This window comes from Tachyglossus aculeatus, chromosome 4 (assembly GCF_015852505.1).
Source record: "Tachyglossus aculeatus isolate mTacAcu1 chromosome 4, mTacAcu1.pri, whole genome shotgun sequence".
Lineage (NCBI taxonomy): Eukaryota > Metazoa > Chordata > Mammalia > Monotremata > Tachyglossidae > Tachyglossus > Tachyglossus aculeatus.
Genome location: NC_052069.1, coordinates 109,365,114 through 109,384,589, shown reverse-complemented (window position 1 = coordinate 109,384,589; position 19,476 = coordinate 109,365,114). Strand labels below are relative to the sequence as shown.

The window sequence follows — 19,476 nt, the reverse complement described above, 5'->3', positions numbered from 1 at the left end:
GTGTGCTATGTCACAACCACTGCTCTGTCACTACCACCCCACTTTCCTTCTACATATTCAACTGCACATTCTTGAATTCACCCTTCTCGAAAGCCTTGGTAAACCTTGGAAAAATGTCTTTATAGATCAATGCAATGAGACAAATGCTGCATTTGAGATTTATAACTTTTCAGAGATAAAGGGCAGTTAAAAATAACCACCTATTTGCCCATGATCTCTTATAATTTATAGTCATCAGATGAGTGTGTCTTGTTTGAATAAAATGAATAACAATATATAAAGTGAGCCAATTGATAGTTTTTGAGGGCAGACTTCAGGTACAGCACTGTACTAAGTGCTTTGGGAGAGTACAATAGTTAAGACCTGATCCCTTCCCTCAAAGAGCCTGCAATCTATTGGAAAAGAAAGTTAAACATATCCACAACTGTATTGCCTATTTAGGATACACAGAAATATATTTTACACCAAAGAAGTAGGGGACTCCAGTTTTTGCATCCATATAGATAAGATCTGATACTTGGTATGGCAAAAAAAACAAAGTGAACAGGCACTGGATTGGCTGATGAAAAGTTGATTTCCTTAAATGAAAGTCACTGTCTTTGAACAGACTGATTGCGAGTCATTGCCCAAAACATTTCATGAGAGGTTTAAAAGTTTTCTGAAATACGGCTGATGTAAATGTCTCACTCCAATTGAGTGATTTGCTACCGGGACATGATATTTACCAAGACTAAACTAAACACCATCAATTAACATCTAATACTTCGAGAGTTTCCCAGGGAGTAGTTTGTGACCTGAGTAAATCTGTAGCATTTTTCCAGGGGCAATATCACTTACTGCCCAACTAGGGAATGATATAGGCACAGTATTTCCCTCCCTTTGTATCGTACTGTAAACAGAAATTTGTCATTAATAAACCAGGGAGGTTGGTAACTTTTTTCCAGGTGTGAGGGTACACATGTGTATATGTAGAATCCAGATGCCTGGGCTATAAAGAACCATGTGCAACTGGCAGTCCATTCCACATTTTGTGGCTGTAAAAATTGTCTTTTTCCCTGCTGATGCCATTGCCCCTCCTAATTCTTTAGGAAATCACAGTATCTCTTGTTATCTCATTGAAACATTGAACACAGCAATGTCCTGTTGGGAGAAAGAAAGACAATTGTTTTGGTAAATTAAAGAGATACTGAGGCCAGGAGGCAATCAAGACCTGTTTCCCACAGATGCACATCTGAAGCTCCAGAGAACGACTTTTAGTATCTGGATAGGCCAGGATGGAATTCACCCTGAGTCTATCCTGAAGCCTGAGGTATGATAGAGAAAACTTTAGGGGAGCTGATTGGAATGAGCTAGTGTTAATAAATTGCCTGGGGTACATTGATTAACGGAGATCCCCATAGCAAATTAAAATAATAATTTTGGGACTTCCAAGAAGGTTCAAGCATTTGAAAAGCCCAGAATTGACCTTACAGGAAGTGGGGAAAGTGATAATGAAAACAAAGTAATTTTTTAGTGATTTTTTTTTCCCTCATAATATCTGAATGTGTGATTTTTATGTTGAAAGAAAAAAGCCACCTTAGTAGAAATAGGGCTTTCTTTCCCATTACAGAGCTAACAGGAAGCGGATAAGAATCATTTTGCCTGGATGAGATTTTTGGTTTCTGTAAATTTGTAATTTTATGAGCCCTGCTGACTACAGCTTTGACAGTTTCTACAGCTACCAAAACAAAATCTCCTGAAAAATCTAGCATCAAACCCATAACCACCAGGAAATGTGATGAGTGATTTTTATTATCCCTTTGAAATACAGTTCTTGGTATTTACAGTTATTCAATAAATATCCTGGTGGGACAGTTGATATAATCCCCATCTTCCCTGTCTCCCTCTCTTACAACCCTGTAGACTGAAACCTCCTTTGTAGACAGGAAACATGTCTACCAAGTCTCCTGTACTCTCCCAATCGCTTAGTACAGTGCTCTGCACACAGTAAGCACTCAATAAGACAATTGATTGAAGGATTGATTGATTTCAACCCCATATTTAGTCTATGGCCAAATCCTGCTGTTTCCATCTTAACAACATCTCCAGAGTCCACCCCCTCCTCTCCTTTCAAACACAATGGGCCAGACACACACAGCAGGGACTCAATAAATACTATTGATTTGATTGATAAAATTCAAGGTAGGTAAAGGAGCTTTAAACTAATGTGAGGTGCAGAGGGAAGTAAAGAAAAAATGAGGGAAAGTGAAAAGAACATAGAACTTCATTTTTGGTTTTGTTTTTCAGATTTTTTTTTAATGGTGTTTAAGCATTACTATGTGTCAGAAACTGTACTAATGGCTGGGGTAGATGCAAGATCATCAGGTTGGACACAATCCCTGTCCCACATGGGACTCACATTTTAAGTTAAGTGAGGAGGATTTAATTACCATTTAAAGATGAGGTAACTAAGGCCTAGTGAAGTGACTTACCCAGTGACAGAGCCAGCATTAGGACTCAGGTCCTCTGGCTTCCAGGCCTAAGCTCTTTCATTCATTTAGTCATATTTGTTGAGCGCTTACCATGTGCAGAGCATGTACTAAGCACTTGGGAAAGTACAATACAGCAAGACTGTACTTTCCACTTGACTACTCAGTTTCTAATGCTCCAAATTTTGGGGAGAATAAAATAACCAGAGTCCATTATAAACAATATAAATATTAAGGATAATCTCTCTTCAGGAATGATGACCCTCAGTTAATCAGTGGTATTTATTGAGCACTTACCATGTGCAGAGCACCGTACTAAGTGCTTGGGAGAGTACAATACAACAGAATTAGCAACCACATTCCACTGGACCAATATGCGGGCTAATGTTATTACTACTACTAATAATAATAATTCTGGTATTTGTCAAGTGCGTACTATGTGCAAAACACTGTTCTAAGCACAGGGGAGGATACATGGTTATCAGGTTGCCCCACAGAGGGCTCACAGTCTTAATCCCCATTTCACAGATGAGGGAACTGAGGCCCAGAGAAGTTAAGTGACTTGCCCAAAGTCACACAGCAGACAAGCAGCGGAGTGGGATTTGAACCCATGACCTCTGACTCCCAAGCCCGGGCTCTTGCCACTAAGCCACGCTGCTTCTCTAATGATTTAAATAGCAACACCATCACTTGATCAACCAATTCCAGGAGGCAAAACAGAGTTGAAAGTGTGGTGGTTGAAGGCTTCTCAAAATAGATCCTGCATCGAATGATCTAATGCACTCCTTCTCCAGCTCCAAATGATGGCACCCAGCAGCCTCAGGGGCGCTCAGCAAGGCATTTTCTGGATGCATTTCCTGAATCTTGTCTCATTCAGCCCGTTGTTGGGTAGGGACTGTCTCTATGTGTTACCAATTTGTACTTCTCAAGCGCTTAGTACAGTGCTCTGCACACAGAAAGTGCTCAATAAATACGATTGAATGAATGAATTCGGCCTCCAATATGTGGGTTGTTTGACATGGGAAACCATTTCAGCAGCCGATTCAGTGAAGGTCTGTATTGGGTAGAAGGGTTGGGTTCTAAGGCCTCTTGAAGATATCTTTAAAGCAACCTAGGTTCTACTGGTGAGAGCCCAGGCTTGGGTGTTAGAGGACCTCTATTCTAATCCCACTGTGCCACCTACCTGCTGTGTGACCCTGGGCAAGTCACTTCACTTTTCTGTACCACAGTTTCTTCATCTGTAAAATGTGGAAATGCCTGTTCTCCCTCCTACTTATGCTGTGAGCCCCATGTAGGACAAGGACTGTGCCTGACTTGAATATCTTGTATTTACCCTAGCACTTACTACAGTGCTTAGCATAACAAATACAACAAATATTAATATTGCTTACTCCAAATCAGGCCATTCAAATCTCTGCCATTTGTTGGTAGTCACGTTAGACCAAAACATTTCCAGGCTCTGAGGTCTGTTGTGATCCCACTTGTGTACATTTCTACTTGTAGACAGTGACTAATACTGTCTAGGGATTACCTAGGCCTTCATTGGCTCAGTTATATTGGCAGAGAACAGAAACTTAGCCTGAGGAAAATTTTGGCTTATAGTAAAAGTGATGGATGGCATCTTTCACGTCCACCCTGGTTTCTTCCAGTGGGATCCACAAGCTGCCCCAAACTCAGCATTGAGCTAGTTTATTCCAAAGAATTAAAAGGTTGAGAGTTGGCCAGCTAGGCTATAAAATGGTGGTTCCATTCATCTAGTGGAATTTATTGCATTTCTGCTGAGTGCACAGGACTGTATTGAATGAGAGCAATGGAGGACAAATTAGACCTAATCCCTGGCCCACATGGGGGTTTACAATCCAAGAGGAAAAGCTGGGGGAGGATGTCAGGCACATAAGAAAAGATTCTAGAATCTTCTAGGTGTCTTCATGTTTAAACTCCTAATCCATTTCTGTAGGCACATGATGAATGAATATTCGCACCTTAGGTATTTTCAGTAGTGTAAAACTGTGATCATTAGCCACCTGACTGTCAGCAGTTGTGAGCTGTGAATCACAGAAGGAGCTCAAGAGGATTTGAGGCCAGTTTCTCTGAACCCTACACTTAATCCTACCCCAGGTTTATCATTTTTTCCCAATGGTAAAAGTACAGACATCACATCCACAGACTGAACTGTCCAGGGGAAAAATCTGAAATACAAGTACAAAAAATGGGCCATTTTCTAACAGTACACTAATCAGAAATCAGTTTAATGCTAAAATTTAACTTCTCCTTTTGGAGTTTGGACCCCGGAAACGAGGGCTGCCCTTTGGCTGCCAGTTTTGCTCTGGTAGCTGGGCAGCAGAGGGCACTCATGACTCAGTGCGAAGGGGAATTGTACAGAAGCCCTATGTGTACCTGACATTTTCCACTCCTCAGGGCACGATGGGAATTGTGGAATGCCAGGCCCATCTTTTGTGCTACTATCAGAGGTGGGAACTGATAAGAGGCTTTTCTTTCTTAAGCCAGGTTGACTAGAGATTGCCAAATGAACTTGAGCCACCTATAATGCTCAAGGCAATAGTTCCTGACCCCATTTTTTTTTTCCCAGAGGCTAAATTACAGGGTGTCAAGAATTCTGTTCTGACTGATAATCCTGCTGGCTGTAGTCTGGGAGTTCTGTCAGATTTTACTGCTTTTGGCTTGACACAGCTCTCTCTGCCAGTCTCCAAGTTCACTGATGAATTGCAAGTTGCTCACATGGTAGGACTGCGAAACTTAACCATGAGAATTAGCCTCCAGTGAGCCTTCAATTTTCTGTCAAAGCTACAAGGGGCATAAAAGGGTATTGCGAACTTTCAAATTTTGTTTCCAAGTTTGTCTAAGTTGTCTTAAAATAATATTTCTTTTAAGCATCAGATATGTTCATTGAAAGTCAGAATTTTAAATAATCTCACTGAGAAATCACTACTAATGGAAATGGGAGAATATACCTTATTGTCTAACCTACCACATCTAATTCCACCATTATAACAGTAGTAATAATTATGGTATTTGTTAAGTCTGCCAGCCAGTGTACTAAACACTGGAGTAAATTCAAGAAAATCAGGTCAGACACAGTCCCCGTCCCATATGGGAAGCACAGTTTAAGGGAAAGGGGGGACCAGGTATTTCATCCCCATTTTACAGTTGAGGAAACAGAAGCACAGAGAAATTAAGTGACTTGTCCGAGGTCCCACAGCTGGCAAGTGGCAGAACCAGGATTAGAACCCAGGTCCTCTGAGTCCCAGTCCTATGCTCTTTTCAGTAGGTGCCAGTTTATGGGCAGACCTCCTGTTCAGACAAGGTCTGCCTAAAAAATTCCTTGTCCATTCCAGATTTGGCATATCTATTGATACACTTATAAACTGACTATGTAGCAAAAAAGCTATGTGCAGTTTACTGGGCTAGAGGGTGAGTTTGATCTATATCAGGGCAATCAAATCAATGGAGTGCTACCCAACTTCCAGCTATGTGGTGGGATTAGGGTCTGCAGGACACAGGCAAGCAACAGACCAATCTCGACGGAACATAAGGAACGGAGATTCCTTTAGAGTAGAGGTTTTGTGGAGGAAACATTGAAAACAGTGGCGGTACCCACAGATCAGAAATGCAATAGCATGAAGAAGATCAATTTTTAAATGTAACTAGTATGGACATGATTGGTTAGGGTTCAGGGCTTCATCAGTGATACATGCAGGTTCAAAGAGGATACTTCTGGTGGCAGGAAAAAAACATATATATGTATACATATATCTGGTAGGACTGCTTAGGTGGAACCCATCCAGCTCATAAAGGTCTGAGCTTAGCTCAGATAGTTATTCTTGCACCTCCTTAAGACTCACTTCTCGACTTTGTATTTCAGCTTCCCCGTTTCCTGAGGACTTCTCCATTTTAGCCACTGTAAAAGCCAAAAAAGGAAGCCAGGCCTTCCTGGTCTCCATTTACAATGAGCAAGGAATCCAACAGATTGGCATGGAGATGGGCAGGTCTCCCGTCTTCCTCTATGAGGATCACATGGGAAAACCAGGGCCAGAAGACTATCCACTCTTCAGGGGCATTAATCTTTCAGATGGCAAGTAAGTGTAATGCTCTGTCTTGAGGCTGGGCCATTTTTAGAGAAAATAATTCACTGTAGTCCATGATTGTGCTCATCAGAATAGCCTCACTAATTTTCAGGACCTAGAACTACATTTGTGTGATTCTGTTTATTTTTATACCCTCCTTAGGTGATGGCATGGGTATGAACAGTTGAATAAAGTAATTTATTTTTATATTCATGCAGTATTTTCTTTAAAGTCTGACTATTTTAGGCCTCATCAATCCTGAATTTGTGAGAATTTGTACATATTTTTTTCCCAGTTTTCATCCAAATTCTCCCTTGTGTGAAGAAAACAAAGCAGCCTTTGCTCTCCAGTAGGAAGCGTTCATTCTCTGTGGTAGTAACAAGCTCTCAACTAAAAAGGAAAAGGAGCATATACAGAGGCACTGGAACATTCATTAAGGAGTAGACAAACAACACTTCTCCACCTCAGGAGCATTTATTATATGTTTGTTATTCAGAGATGGTCAGAGAAAGAGGCAGATCAGGAGACACCAGAAAGATATCTACAATTCATTTTTTTTTTCCTAGTTCAGACTGGACTCTGACTTTTCTGAATTACTGAGATTTGTGTAGTGGATACAATCAGTTTGTAATTATACACACACACACACACACACACACACATAATTTAGTGAATTGTCAAATTTTGGATGGCATCAATGTGGAATTTTTCCAGTTCGATCAGACAAATAAATCTTTACTTTAAGAATTTGGATGCCCAATTCTGTAATAATAATAATAATAACTGTGATGTTTAAGTGCTTATTATGTGCCAGACACTGTACTAAGTACTTGGGTGGATACAAGCAAATTAGGTGGGACACAGTCCCTCTCTCAGGTAGGAGGACTCAGTCTCAATCCCCATTTTACATATGAGGTAACTGAGACACAGAGAAGTTAAATGTCATTCCTAAGGTCACGCAGTAGACAAGTGGTGGAGCCAGGATTACTCCTCCATCCTTTGAAATGGGGCTTTTGACAGTAGCTAAACTAATTTCTAGCCATTCTGTTCTATTAAGATCATTACTGCTAGAGTGGCCCTAATTTTGCCTTAGTAGCCGAAAAAGGCTATGACTCCCTGAGGATTTAGTTTTATCACCATGAAGGGAGCGAGGCCCTGAGAGAAAATCTTTCTTTGCAAGGCAGTGTTGATCACGAACTTGGTGACAAAGTTGTGTATAGTCACCAACAATTTAGTTTTAAATTGTGTTGTGGGAATGGTTTAACATTTGGTCTAAGAGGAAACCTTAAAGTAACTATTTCCTATGAGTCGAGAGAGAAGAAGAGCGAGTGAGAATTGAGATTGAGATTTTCTGTTTTAATGAATTTTTGGGGAATGTGCTTTGCAGGTGGCACAGAATAGCCATCAGCGTGCACAAGAAAAACGTGACCCTGGTGTTGGACTGTAAAAAGAAGACGACTAAATTCTTGGACCGCAGTGACCACCCAATTATAGATGTCAATGGAATCATTGTGTTTGGGACCAGGATCTTAGACGAGGAAGTATTTGAGGTAAGCAGAACATGGGCTTTGTCCCCAGACAAGTCGTTCAAACAGCTCAGGTGTGGACATGGTCTAGAGCGAATAACTGTCCTGAAATATACATATATTACACAGGCAGCTAATATATCATGATGTAATGCCTTTAAAAACTTAAACTTATTTTCACCCCTGATCTTCATGCCAACAAAAACTCTGATAGCTTATCTTGTACATCAACTTTGTTTCTCTGGTACTTTTCACTCTTCAGACTGATCATGTTATCAGAATGTCTTTTTTTATGTAAAACAGAGACATACAAGATGAAAATGCTTTGTTAAAGCCTAGCAGAGCCCATGGTGATGCCATCCAGGGGATCATCAGCAGGCAAACAGTGGATTTAATTACCTGGAATACATGAACAGCCTCTGAATGTAGGTTTCAGTACAATGAAATTTGCACGTAGTTGATAACATTATAAAATTTGTAAATAAGGATAAACAGGTGCATCATCTGACAGACGTTGAAAGAAATCTGGTTCATGTAACCAGTCCCATGTGGATTAAAGATACATTGGTAAAGCACTACTGACTGACTGAGGGAGGAGATTTTGGAAGACACTGATGGTGATTTCCCATGAGACTTAGAAGTTCCAGTGTGAGATCAAATCAGTATTCTGATTAACAGTGTAGAAACTATCTGTAGGTTAGGAGAACTTCATTTCCTAGCTTGTTATAAATGATACAATACCTCAAGTGTGTTTGGCAGAGTTCTGGGCATCTTCTGAAATGAGTCATGTCATACTGATTTGGAAGTCCGTATGGTATGGCTCCCATTCAATTTTATGAATAGACACCAGTTATCTTTAGCTTTCCTGCAAAGCATACATTTATTTGTCTGCTCTGAATAATTTATGGGGAGACTGTAGTGAGTGGGGTTTTTTTTACTGTTATATAGTAGCTGAATCCTTTTGAAGATAGTGCATGCAATCTCTAATGACAAGCAGTTGCAGAAGCCAGAGGGATACTGGATAGAGCCAAATTAAAATCTGCTTGGATATCTTGCCGGAGTAGGCATCTTTGGTCCATGTAAAATGAGAAGAAAATTAGCTGCTGAAGAGAACATCTGCAGTTCAGTTACACTCATCTGACCAACTGTTCAAGTGGCAGTGATGTCCTTTGAAAATTTTAGAAATGACCCATGGCAGCTATCATTTTTTTTTTAAATTAGGCAGTGTCGATGAGGGGAAAAAAAGGTTTAAACTTTTCTGTACTGGCTTCGAGTCACTCTTCAGTCTGTGGAAATGATCTCGGTAATCATTTTGCCTTGGTGCAGAGAATTTTAAAAATATCTCTGGAACCACTAACCTGTATAGAAAAATGCCTGTCCCATGCTTTGAAAGTGTTGATGATATTCTAGTCACAGAGGGGGACTAAAGTAGTTATGTCCCCGAAGTACAGATGGTAGAGTTTTAGGAATTGACGTGTCCCTTTTGCTCCACCCATTCAATTCATGCTTGTAGTATTCCAACTCTGAGTTTGGGCCTTGCCCTTAGTCAGAGCAGCCAACCAAGAAAGTATGTCCACTGTTGCTACCAACTACTTAACTGCAAAGATGCTGTTTTCAGGTCTTTCATCCATCTTGGAAATTTATGGTAACATTCTGTTAGATTATTTTGGACCTTCAACATAAGGTTTCTGATGTGGTATTTGAAAGAAGGAGCAGATGTGGCAGTAGCAAGGGAAAACATCAAGCAAATTTCCTCATTTTCTGGAAATGCCATTTTTCAATATGTGCAAGTAGTAAATTAAGGTGTCTATAGCTATAAGCTGAATACACTTAGGCCCCCAAGTAGTGGACTGTAAATCTTAATTGTCTTCCCTTTCATGTCTCCCACTGCCTGCCTGAAGCCACCCACCACCTAATCAATCAATCGTATTTATTGAGCGCTTACTATGTGCAGAGCACTGTACTAAGCGCTTATAATGTCATTTCTTAAGCACTTACAATGTGCAAAGCACTGTTCTAAGCGCTGGGGAGGTTACAAGGTGATCAGGTTGTCCCACGAGGGGCTCACAGTCTTAATCCCCATTTTACAGATGAGGGAACTGAGGAAAATGAGACCTAAGTCTCATTTTGCTACTTGAAACAGATATGGACTATTAGAGTTTTTATCTGAAGAGCAGAAAATTGTTGGGCATCTGAAATGCAGTGTTCCTGAGATGGGAAGTGGCTTCTTCCAGATGCAGGAGGCAAGCATAGGGCAAACAGAGAACCTAACAATTGTACTAGCAACTCATGAAATGATCCGTTTTGGAAGCTATCAGTTGTTGGTGGTGTATTTGAGATGATTTCTTGAGCTGTGCAACTTCCTGGCTGTTAGCATTCCATAGAATGATTGCTTGAAGAATGAAATGAGCTTGACAACTAAAAGGTAGAGAGCATGATGAAAGGCTTTGCTGCTTTGGTTGATGTTTCTCTGTACAGCCTCATCCTCATTCATGAAAGCTGGTTTACTCCACCCCTCACCCAGTCTCTTGGTCAGTAGGCAGTGATCCTTTTTATGACATTTGTTAAATGCCTACTATATGCCAGGCACAGAACTAAGTGCTGAGGTAGATACAAGCTAATCAGGTTGTACACAGTCCCTGTCCCACATGGGGCACACAAAAATAAGAAACAGGCACCCTTAATAATAACTGCGTCGGAAAACTGTCTACTAACTCTGATTTGTACCCTCCCAAGTGCTTAGTACAATGCTCTGCAGAAAATATGTGCTAAATAAATATCATTAATTGATGGGGTCTGAACCAAATGAAACTGGAAGGATTTTATTTTCAATTTAAAGGGATTTACCTGTTGGGATCCTACAAATAATCACATCTCAGCTCCCCATTTTGAAAGCTACTCAGGTAGGGCCCCAAAAGCGAATGTTTAGAGGAGTCGCTGAATATTCCTTCAGGGTGGCATTCTTCCGGTCAAGGAATGATGCCTTTTGCTCATTAAAATTCAATTAGTACCAGGATTGTGTTCAGGGCCAATTTGGCCATGTCAATCAATCAATCAATTGTATTTATTGAGTGTTTACTGTGTGCAGAGCACTGTACTAAGCGCTTGGGAAGTTCAAGTTGGCAACATATAGAGACGGTCCCTACCCAACAGTGGGCTCACAGTCTAGAATTCTTGTCCCAGAACTGTGGTCAGGAAGAGAGTTGTTCTCCTAATCACGGTTCTACAAATCTTAGAAGAAAGCTGGGACAGGGGACTTTGTTGCTAGTGTAGCTATGACCTTTTTCTTATCTTATCAAAGAGCCATTAAATGAAGAAAGGAAACTGTCACTTCCAAATCAAGATGAACAGATGCCCTGGTTAGTGTTGTGACTGTGGCTTCTGCTGTCAAGGTTTAACCTCCTGGTGTTACTGTGTCTTTCGAGATTGGCTTTCCCTGTTCTTAATCCCGATCTAGGACAGTGGTGTCACGGAGTTATGTGCCAGACGGTAATGGTACACTTCCTAGCAGACATTGATTGTTACAAATCTGATATCATCATCATCATCATCAATTGTATTTATTGAGCGCTTACTATGTGCAGAGCACTGTACTAAGCGCTTGGGAAGTACAAATTGGCAACATATAGAGACAGTCCCTACCCAACAGTGGGCTCACAGTCTAAAAGGGGGAGACAGAGAACAAAACCAAACATACTAACAAAGTAAAATAAATAGAATAGATATGTACAAATAAAATAGATAAATAAATAAATAGAGTAATAAATATGTACAAACATATGTACATATATACAGGTGCTGTGGGGAAGGGAAGGAGGTAAGATGGGGGGATGGAGAGGGGGACGAGGAGGAGAGGAAGGAAGGGGCTCAGTCTGGGAAGGCCTCCTGGAGGAGGTGAGCTCTCAGCAGGGCCCTGAAGGGAGGAAGAGAGCTAGCTTGGCAGATGGGCAGAGGGAGGGCATTCCAGGCCCGGGGGATGACGTGGGCCGGGGGTCGATGGCGGGACAGGCGAGAGCGAGGTGCAGGTTTATAAGCAAAATGGAAAAATGATCCTTGATCTGCTTTGCTCTCATCTACATTATGCAGATGGTATATTTGACAGGTAACTTTCTTGGGGATGGAAGATCAGGCTCTGCTTAAATATTCTTGAAGTTTGGAATTTGCTCTAATGGGGACATTATAAGGTATGTGTGTGGTTAATTCCACATGATTTACATGGAAAATTACACCTTCCTAAAATGCTGTGTGGGCTCCAGTCAGCATTCTATCAAACTGACTTTAAAGAGCTCTGTTTGACTAGCCTCTGAGCAAAATGCCTGATATGAATAGTGTCTCCGACAGTCACCATGGGCTGCATAATGACAATGATGGCATTTGTTAAGCACTTACTATGTGCAGAGCACTGTTCTAAGCCCTGGGGGGGAGGGGGGGGGAGATACAAGGTGATTAAGTTGTCCCACATGGGGCTCACAGTCTTAATCCCCATTTTACAAATGAGGTAACTGAGGCTCAGAGAAGTTAAGTGACTTGCCCAAGGTCACACAGCAGACATGTGGCGGAGTCGGAATTCGAATCCATGACCTCTGACTCCAAAGCCCGAGCTCTTTCCACTGGGCCACGCTGCTTCTCTGCTGCTTCTGCATACCTTGCTCCTCACACCAGTGGCCCTTCCAATTCCATGGGCAGTGAGGGAGGGGTGATCTTGATTCAGGAAAATCTTTTTTGCATTCAGTCTCAAGAAGGGGCCCCCTGTGAAACTGTATTTTTTAATTGCTTTTGGAAATCATGACGGTGATGCGTGGAGTAGGGGTTACAGCTAGCTAAGTGTGAGAACGTTAAAACCTGACCTTAGAGGGTTCTCTCCCCTCCACCATGGAAAGCTGTCCTTGGGGGCTCGGGGCAGGCAAGTTTTCAGACACTGCACCACGGTGAACACTTAAAGACTTCTCTTTTCACCATTTTCCACCAAGTCTGTAGTCAGGTGAAATGGCTGCTGGGAGCAGATGGCAGGAACACAATCCTCTTCTGTTCTAGAACTAGGACTAGGCAGCTAGCTCTTCACATTTCCTGTATGAGGCTCATGACATGTCCTTGTAGAAGTCTGCTTTACTGAATGCAAAACAGAAGCATTGTGGCCTAGTGGAAATTGCTCAGGCCTGGGAGTCAAAACACCTGGGTTAATTCCAGCTCCACTACTTGTCTGCTGTTTGATGTTGGGCAAGTCACTTAACTTCTCTGGGCCTCAGTTCCCTCATAGAGAACATGGAGATTTAATACCTCTTCTCCCTTCTACTTAGAGCCCTATGTGGCACCTGGTGGTCTTGAATGCACCCAAGTGCTTAGCACAGTGCTTAGTAAGTGCTTAATAAATACCACAGTTATCATTATTATGTGGTCAAGATGCTTTTGACTTGTTTTGGATAACTTTCTGGCTAGCAAATCGTAGCCATACCTTCTGAGACTGCCTCATTTCCAAATCTTGAAGGAGATAGGTGGATGTTTGTTCTCCCTCAACAGCTAAAGGCAAATGATGGGGTGGCCATTAGCAAAGCCCACCACCACGTTAATTTTACCATTAAAAATACCAGGACCCCAAAAGCAGGGCTCTGAAGTCATATCTTTCATGCCAGTTGTTCACCAGCAGGGTGGTACCTTGGACATCTGAGGTAGGCAGCATCTTCATGACAAATTTAAGAACAAAGAATATTAGTAAAGCCTTCACTGATGAAGTAGCTCAGGGCCCGCATTCCTACTCTTGGAAATGAGTGTTGTGACTCTGAACCTGGAGGATTTCTTAAAGCCCTTACCATGACCTCAATGAGTTTAAGGTGAAAGTGCCATTACCGCATCAAATCAATGGTCCACCCAGTCTGGTATTCTATCTGACAGCCATGCCAAATGATGGTGGAGGGTGTCAAGAAGTTACACCAACCTCATGGTTGGAGTTGTACCGTCTAACATCTCCACAATTTATCACTTTTTTGGGCTCATGTTTTTAAATTCTCATCATCTGTAAATGTGTATTTCAGCAGTATTAATAATGCTACTGTTTATTTAGCTTCCCCTTAGCATAACACTTAGTATTTGGGAAGTCAAAAATGAAGAAGTGACACATTCTATGCCCACAAGGAACTTTCACTGTAATGGGGGAGACAAACAAAAAATATTTACTAATAGATTAGACAATATGAATAATTGAAACTGTAATTGAAAATACATGCACACACACACACACACACACATGTGTGTGTGTCTGCGCTCAGGATGAGAATACTTTCATAAGGGCTGGCTGATGGCTCTGTATGGCTTCGAGTGCTGGGAATTATGCAGGGAAGGCTAGAGGGAGGAGGTGGGATTTCTGGAGAATTTGGCTATGGGGAAAGTTGTGGTCTGTCAGAGTTGGGGAGGGAGAGAGTTTCAAGCTGGGAGAGCAACTTGAGAGAGAAGACAGAGCCAGGTCAGTCAAAAGTGAATTATAGCTAGAAGGTCAGTTTGGGAGGAATGAGGAGAGTGAGCTGGAAAATAGCAAGTGAAGAGAGCAAAAAGGTAAAGTGGGGGTGAACTGGTGGAAAGGCTGGAAGCCTTGAGTTTCTGCTGCAGTTTTTATGGTCAGAAAAAATGGCCAAAATGATTTTGGAATTTTTAAGCACTTAATATGTCCCAAGCACTTGTGACTTTGGGCAAGCCACTTAACTTCTCTGTGCCTCAGTTACCTCATCTGGACAATGGGGATTTAAGACTGTGAGCCCCACGTGGGACAACCTGCTTACCTTGTATCTACCCCAGTGCTTAGAACAGTGCTTGGCACATAGTAAGTGCTTAGCAAGTACTATTATTATTATTATTGTAATTATTATAAACAATGGGGAAGATACAAGATCATCAGATCAGATACGATCCCTATGCCACACAATCATCATAATCTATGTAGGAGGAAGAACAGGTATTGAATTCCACCCCCACCCTCACAGACTGTAAGCTCATTATGGGCAGGGAATGTGTCTTCTTATTGTTGTATTATAGTCTCCCAAGCCCGTTGTTGGGTAGGGACCGTCTCTATATGTTGCTGACTTGTACTTCCCAAGCGCTTTGAACATTGCTCTGCACACAGTAAGCGCTCAATAAACATGATTGAATGAATGAATGAATTAGTACAGTGCTCCACACACAGTAAATGCTCAATAAATGTGATTGAATTAATTAATTTTACAGATGAGGTAAATGAAGCCCAGAAAAGTTAAGTGACTTGCCTAATATCGCATAACAGGCACATGGTGGAGATGGAATTAGAACCCAGGTCCTCTAGCTCACAGACTTGTGCTCTTTCCACTACACCACACTGCTCCATCCCTTGCCTCTATTGCACTGGGTTGTTTGGTAATGCAGGCTCTAAGCTCACCTCTCTCAGAAGATGTCTGCAAGAGACTCAATATATCTCCCCAAGTTTGAATGATCTATTGCTTTATTTTATCTGCTTCAAATCTCCCACCCTGCAGAATGGAAAATTTAGCACTGCCTGTGTTTCTGATATGGACTGCTTGTTTGGTCATTGTCCTGGCAGACTAATGCATGGTTTTGTTGCTTCCCTGGGTTACACAAAATTAATGGGGACATTATTACATAGAAAGGAATACTGTGTCAGGTAATGACTTTCCCAGCTGAGTTCTCCAAAACAGAACGAGTGGTTTTGGCTCTCTGAATCATCTCTCTCCATAGAACCCTTTTGTCTATTCATCCCTGTACCATGAAATTTTCCCTCTGAGATCTGCCAAAGTGTAAAATCAGTTATAGGTTGTCCCAAGCCTGCAGACTTCATTGAGAGGCTGGAGCATGGAAATAGGTTTCTGAATGACAGATGATGAAGCCAGCAGCTTGGTCTGTTAGAGACAGAGGGCCGAATGAGCTCCTGAGCCCTTCAGTGGGCTTAGGCTCTAGGTGTTGTCTTGGAGATTTCTGGAAAGGACCTTTACAGGCTCTTCTTTTTAAAGCAAAAGAGAACAAGAGAATCGAGACCTCAGCATCAGTGGAGTAGCAGATTGCATGAGAGGAAGCCAGCAAATTCTGGGCAGGAAGTCAAAGGCGCTTTTAAGTTGTTGAATGTTTCAAGGAGCAACGAGACAAAACAAAATATAAACTTTAATTTTCTCAGCAGAAGCCTGGGTGCCGTGTGGGAGATGTCATGCCATTAGGTGGAAATAACAGTCTACTCTTCTCTCTCTTCCTCATTTAAATGTAGAATTTGGGACTACCACAGTAATTTCTCTGCCTCACCTGGTCCGGGCTGTGTGTTCCTTTTCACAAGGTTTTAATGGAATTTCGCTTTCCATAGCTGATCTCTAGATTGGTCAGCAGAATGACCCTTTTCATAATGATTCAGATGGTCTTGATTTTAACCTCATTCAATTACAAGTGGACCTTAGACATATGGTAACTACCTCAAAGCATATTGGCAAAGGTTATGCCAAGCAATAGTATCTGTTGAGTGCCTACTGTGTTTAGAACACTATACTAAGTGCTTGGGAGAGTGCAACAGAATTAATTAACACAATCCCTGTCCTCGAGAAGTTTATGGTATAATGGGGGTAGATGGAGCTGGATGTTACCAGAGGGAGAGTGAGGAGGAAGAGTGCCCTTTTCTGCACGTGGGGAAGAAATGTAATTGAATTTGTTTGCCGTGCTTCTGTCAGCATTCATAAAGTTGTATAAATTTTACTAAGTTAAATTTCTGGGTCAAGTTGAACCACGGACTCATACTGTAGTGTATTTTTCACTGCTTCAGGGGATTACTGAAAGGGACTAATTTACAGTTCTGGCTATTTGCTTTACTAGGTGTGCCAACTCTGATTTCACCACTTTAGCAGCTGAGTCTTTAATGGCAAACAGCGAGGGACCATGTTAAAGCACAAGTATATAAGATGGTGTGGAGGATGGAAAATTAAATATCAAAGCCAACAAGCACCTTTTAGATTCTCTTATTAAAGATGTCTCCACGCCCCCTAAATCTCCTTCTAATTTCTGGTTTTAATAGGCCTTTTTTTTTCCCTTTTCCTGTATTCAATTGTGTTTTGAAGGCAGCCTCTTTGGTGCAGATGGCACATTTGCAACATATGGAGTGAATTACTTGAGTTGGAGTTCTTAGGAATTGTAGCTCTAACTAGAATATCTGCCACCATCTTAAATTCTGCTGCTAGAAGATTAATGGTGAGGTTTGGTGCTCTATTCCAAGCAAAGTTATCCATCCACATGAAACCAAAACATATGATGTTTGGCTGAGGTTGATTTGGGCTTTATGGATGGGATCGTCATACAATATTTCCCAGGGAAAATAACTTGACCTGTCAGCATAAGGTGATCCCTCTAGCCAGGACAGCTCTGTAATTAATTTTGCATGCTTTTTTAGGAGCTTTGCTTGGAGAGTCTGAGATGTTACCCTTTGGTTTAAAGCAAATGTCTACAAATGGGCCCCTGGGATAGGAGTCTAAAGATCCAGGCTGGAGAAGGGAGAAAAATAATGTATGTAAAAATTGCACTACGCGCTGAAAAATCAATGCTAAGGAAATAACTTTGAACCAACTGAATGGTTTCTCATTGGCTTTTAGGTGAGGCCATTCTACTTACAATAAGTGGATGTTCCTTTGATTTTATACGTTCATTTGTTTTCCAACTTGGTAGACCCCTATATCCATCTGCTTGAGGCAGGTTTTGCAGTTTTCAGAGGTGAATACCTTGGTGATTGCAGCAAACCTGAAAGTCTTTTGGTCCATGCTGCAGTCACTCAGAAACACTGCCTGCCAAGCCTCTTGGTCACAAATTGGCAGCCAGTTCACTGAGGATTAAGGATGATGTTACAGCTACAGACTAGACACTAAAGCAGTTAGACATGAAAAAGTGAGTGATCACTCATTAAACACAGAGGTGTGCCTAATTGCCTCGTGTTTTGTAAGTGAAGTCCAATGTAATTCCAATTTGAGTATTGTGGGTTTTTTTGTTACAGTCAGTTGAGAAGGAAAAAACTGTTATCAAAGTTTGTTTGAAGGCTCTTCTGGGTGAGAGTTTGTTTGAAGGCTCTTCTGGGTCAGAGAATGAGTTTGGAATTCTCTTGTTTTAGAACTAGGGAGAGAAAGACAGAGGAAGATAAGACTGTGAGAAGTTGGATGGCCTAGGCACAAACTTTAGAAAGAAGGCCATTGGGGCAGGAGAAGCTAGAAAAGCTTGTATAAAGGAAAAAAAAAAGCTTGATAACACTCTTGGGATCACCAAGTCCAAGTTGAAGTGGGTTTATATTCTAGGGATTGAGTCAACTTGTGAATAGGACTTTGGAAAGGGAGATTAATGAGACACATATCTATGAGGTTTCAGTCCCTTCACAATGAATGCAGCTGGGGAAAGAAGGAAGTGAATACCCTTTAAGGTTTTTGAATAAGGTAAGGTCTAACAATTCATCTTTTGGAATTATATCAATTCCCAGAAGAGATTCAGAACTCCCTGTTTCTCCCCAACATTTAGCTGGCAGGGGAGCATGACTGAAGATTCATTCATTCAATCGTATTTATTGAGCACTTACTGTGTGCAGACCACTGTACTAAGCACTTGGGAAGTACAAGTTGGCAACACTTAGAGACGGTCCCTACCCAACAGTGGGCTCACAGTCTAGAAATGGGTTGTTGACCACAGGGAAAGAGTGCAGAATTTGGTCTGATGGATTAGGCTGGAGGTTGCTATTTAGCTTGTAATTCAATTTCTCTTTTAGAAGAGGCAGAGATAGGTTTGATTTGTTCCTTGGAAATTATGAGATGCAGGATTCTGCTCCGAAGCCCAGACGGGGATGATGTAATGCTGGAAACCTGTCGTCGTCTCCTGACATCATGCCAAGGTTTACAGTGATGTTTCTGATATGTGAGTCTCCTGGGAAACAGCTTAGCAAAGGTGACCTGATGTGTTAGAAAAGTGCAGAACCAGAAGGAACCAGAGTGCAGGCGGAGGCATGATGAAGATTCAGCATTGTGACCTTTTCAGTTTAAACAAGACAAAAGGATAAATAAATATGTAGGCTAGGAGGGAGTTCTCATTGAAGCTGTTAGCAGTTCAGTTGTGCAGTCTTTTCATCCAATTTAAGTGTATTCACCGTAGTGTGGTTGTTCTCCATGTCAAATTAGGAATGAGTTTGCCACTCCTGCCAATTTAGGAACCTCATCAGCAAAGAATGCCTTGGTAGTCCTTCATAAGATAGCTACTACTTTCATGGATTGGGCTGAAACTGCAGGTAGCTTGAGTTCAAGCTTAGGTTCTGTCAGAATCTCAGAGTCTCAATTACTGCTCCACTGTTGGGGGCAGGTATTAGCCCAAGATAAACTCTTTCTTAAAGTGCCATCCTGGAGCAAATGACTCCCATAGGGA

The 19,476-nt window shown here is 41.5% G+C and overlaps 1 protein-coding gene across 2 annotated transcripts in view; it reads left to right on the top strand.

Moving 5' to 3' along the window:
• The window catches only part of COL5A1 (collagen type V alpha 1 chain), a 247,123-nt gene that overhangs the window by 66,467 nt on the left and 161,180 nt on the right, over nucleotides 1–19,476 (top strand). For both annotated transcript variants that reach the window (XM_038744585.1, XM_038744584.1), the window contains exons 3-4: nucleotides 6,352–6,565; nucleotides 7,941–8,103. In XM_038744585.1, coding sequence (XP_038600513.1) covers nucleotides 6,352–6,565; nucleotides 7,941–8,103 — 377 coding nt within the window. The remainder of the gene's footprint in view (nucleotides 1–6,351; nucleotides 6,566–7,940; nucleotides 8,104–19,476) is intronic.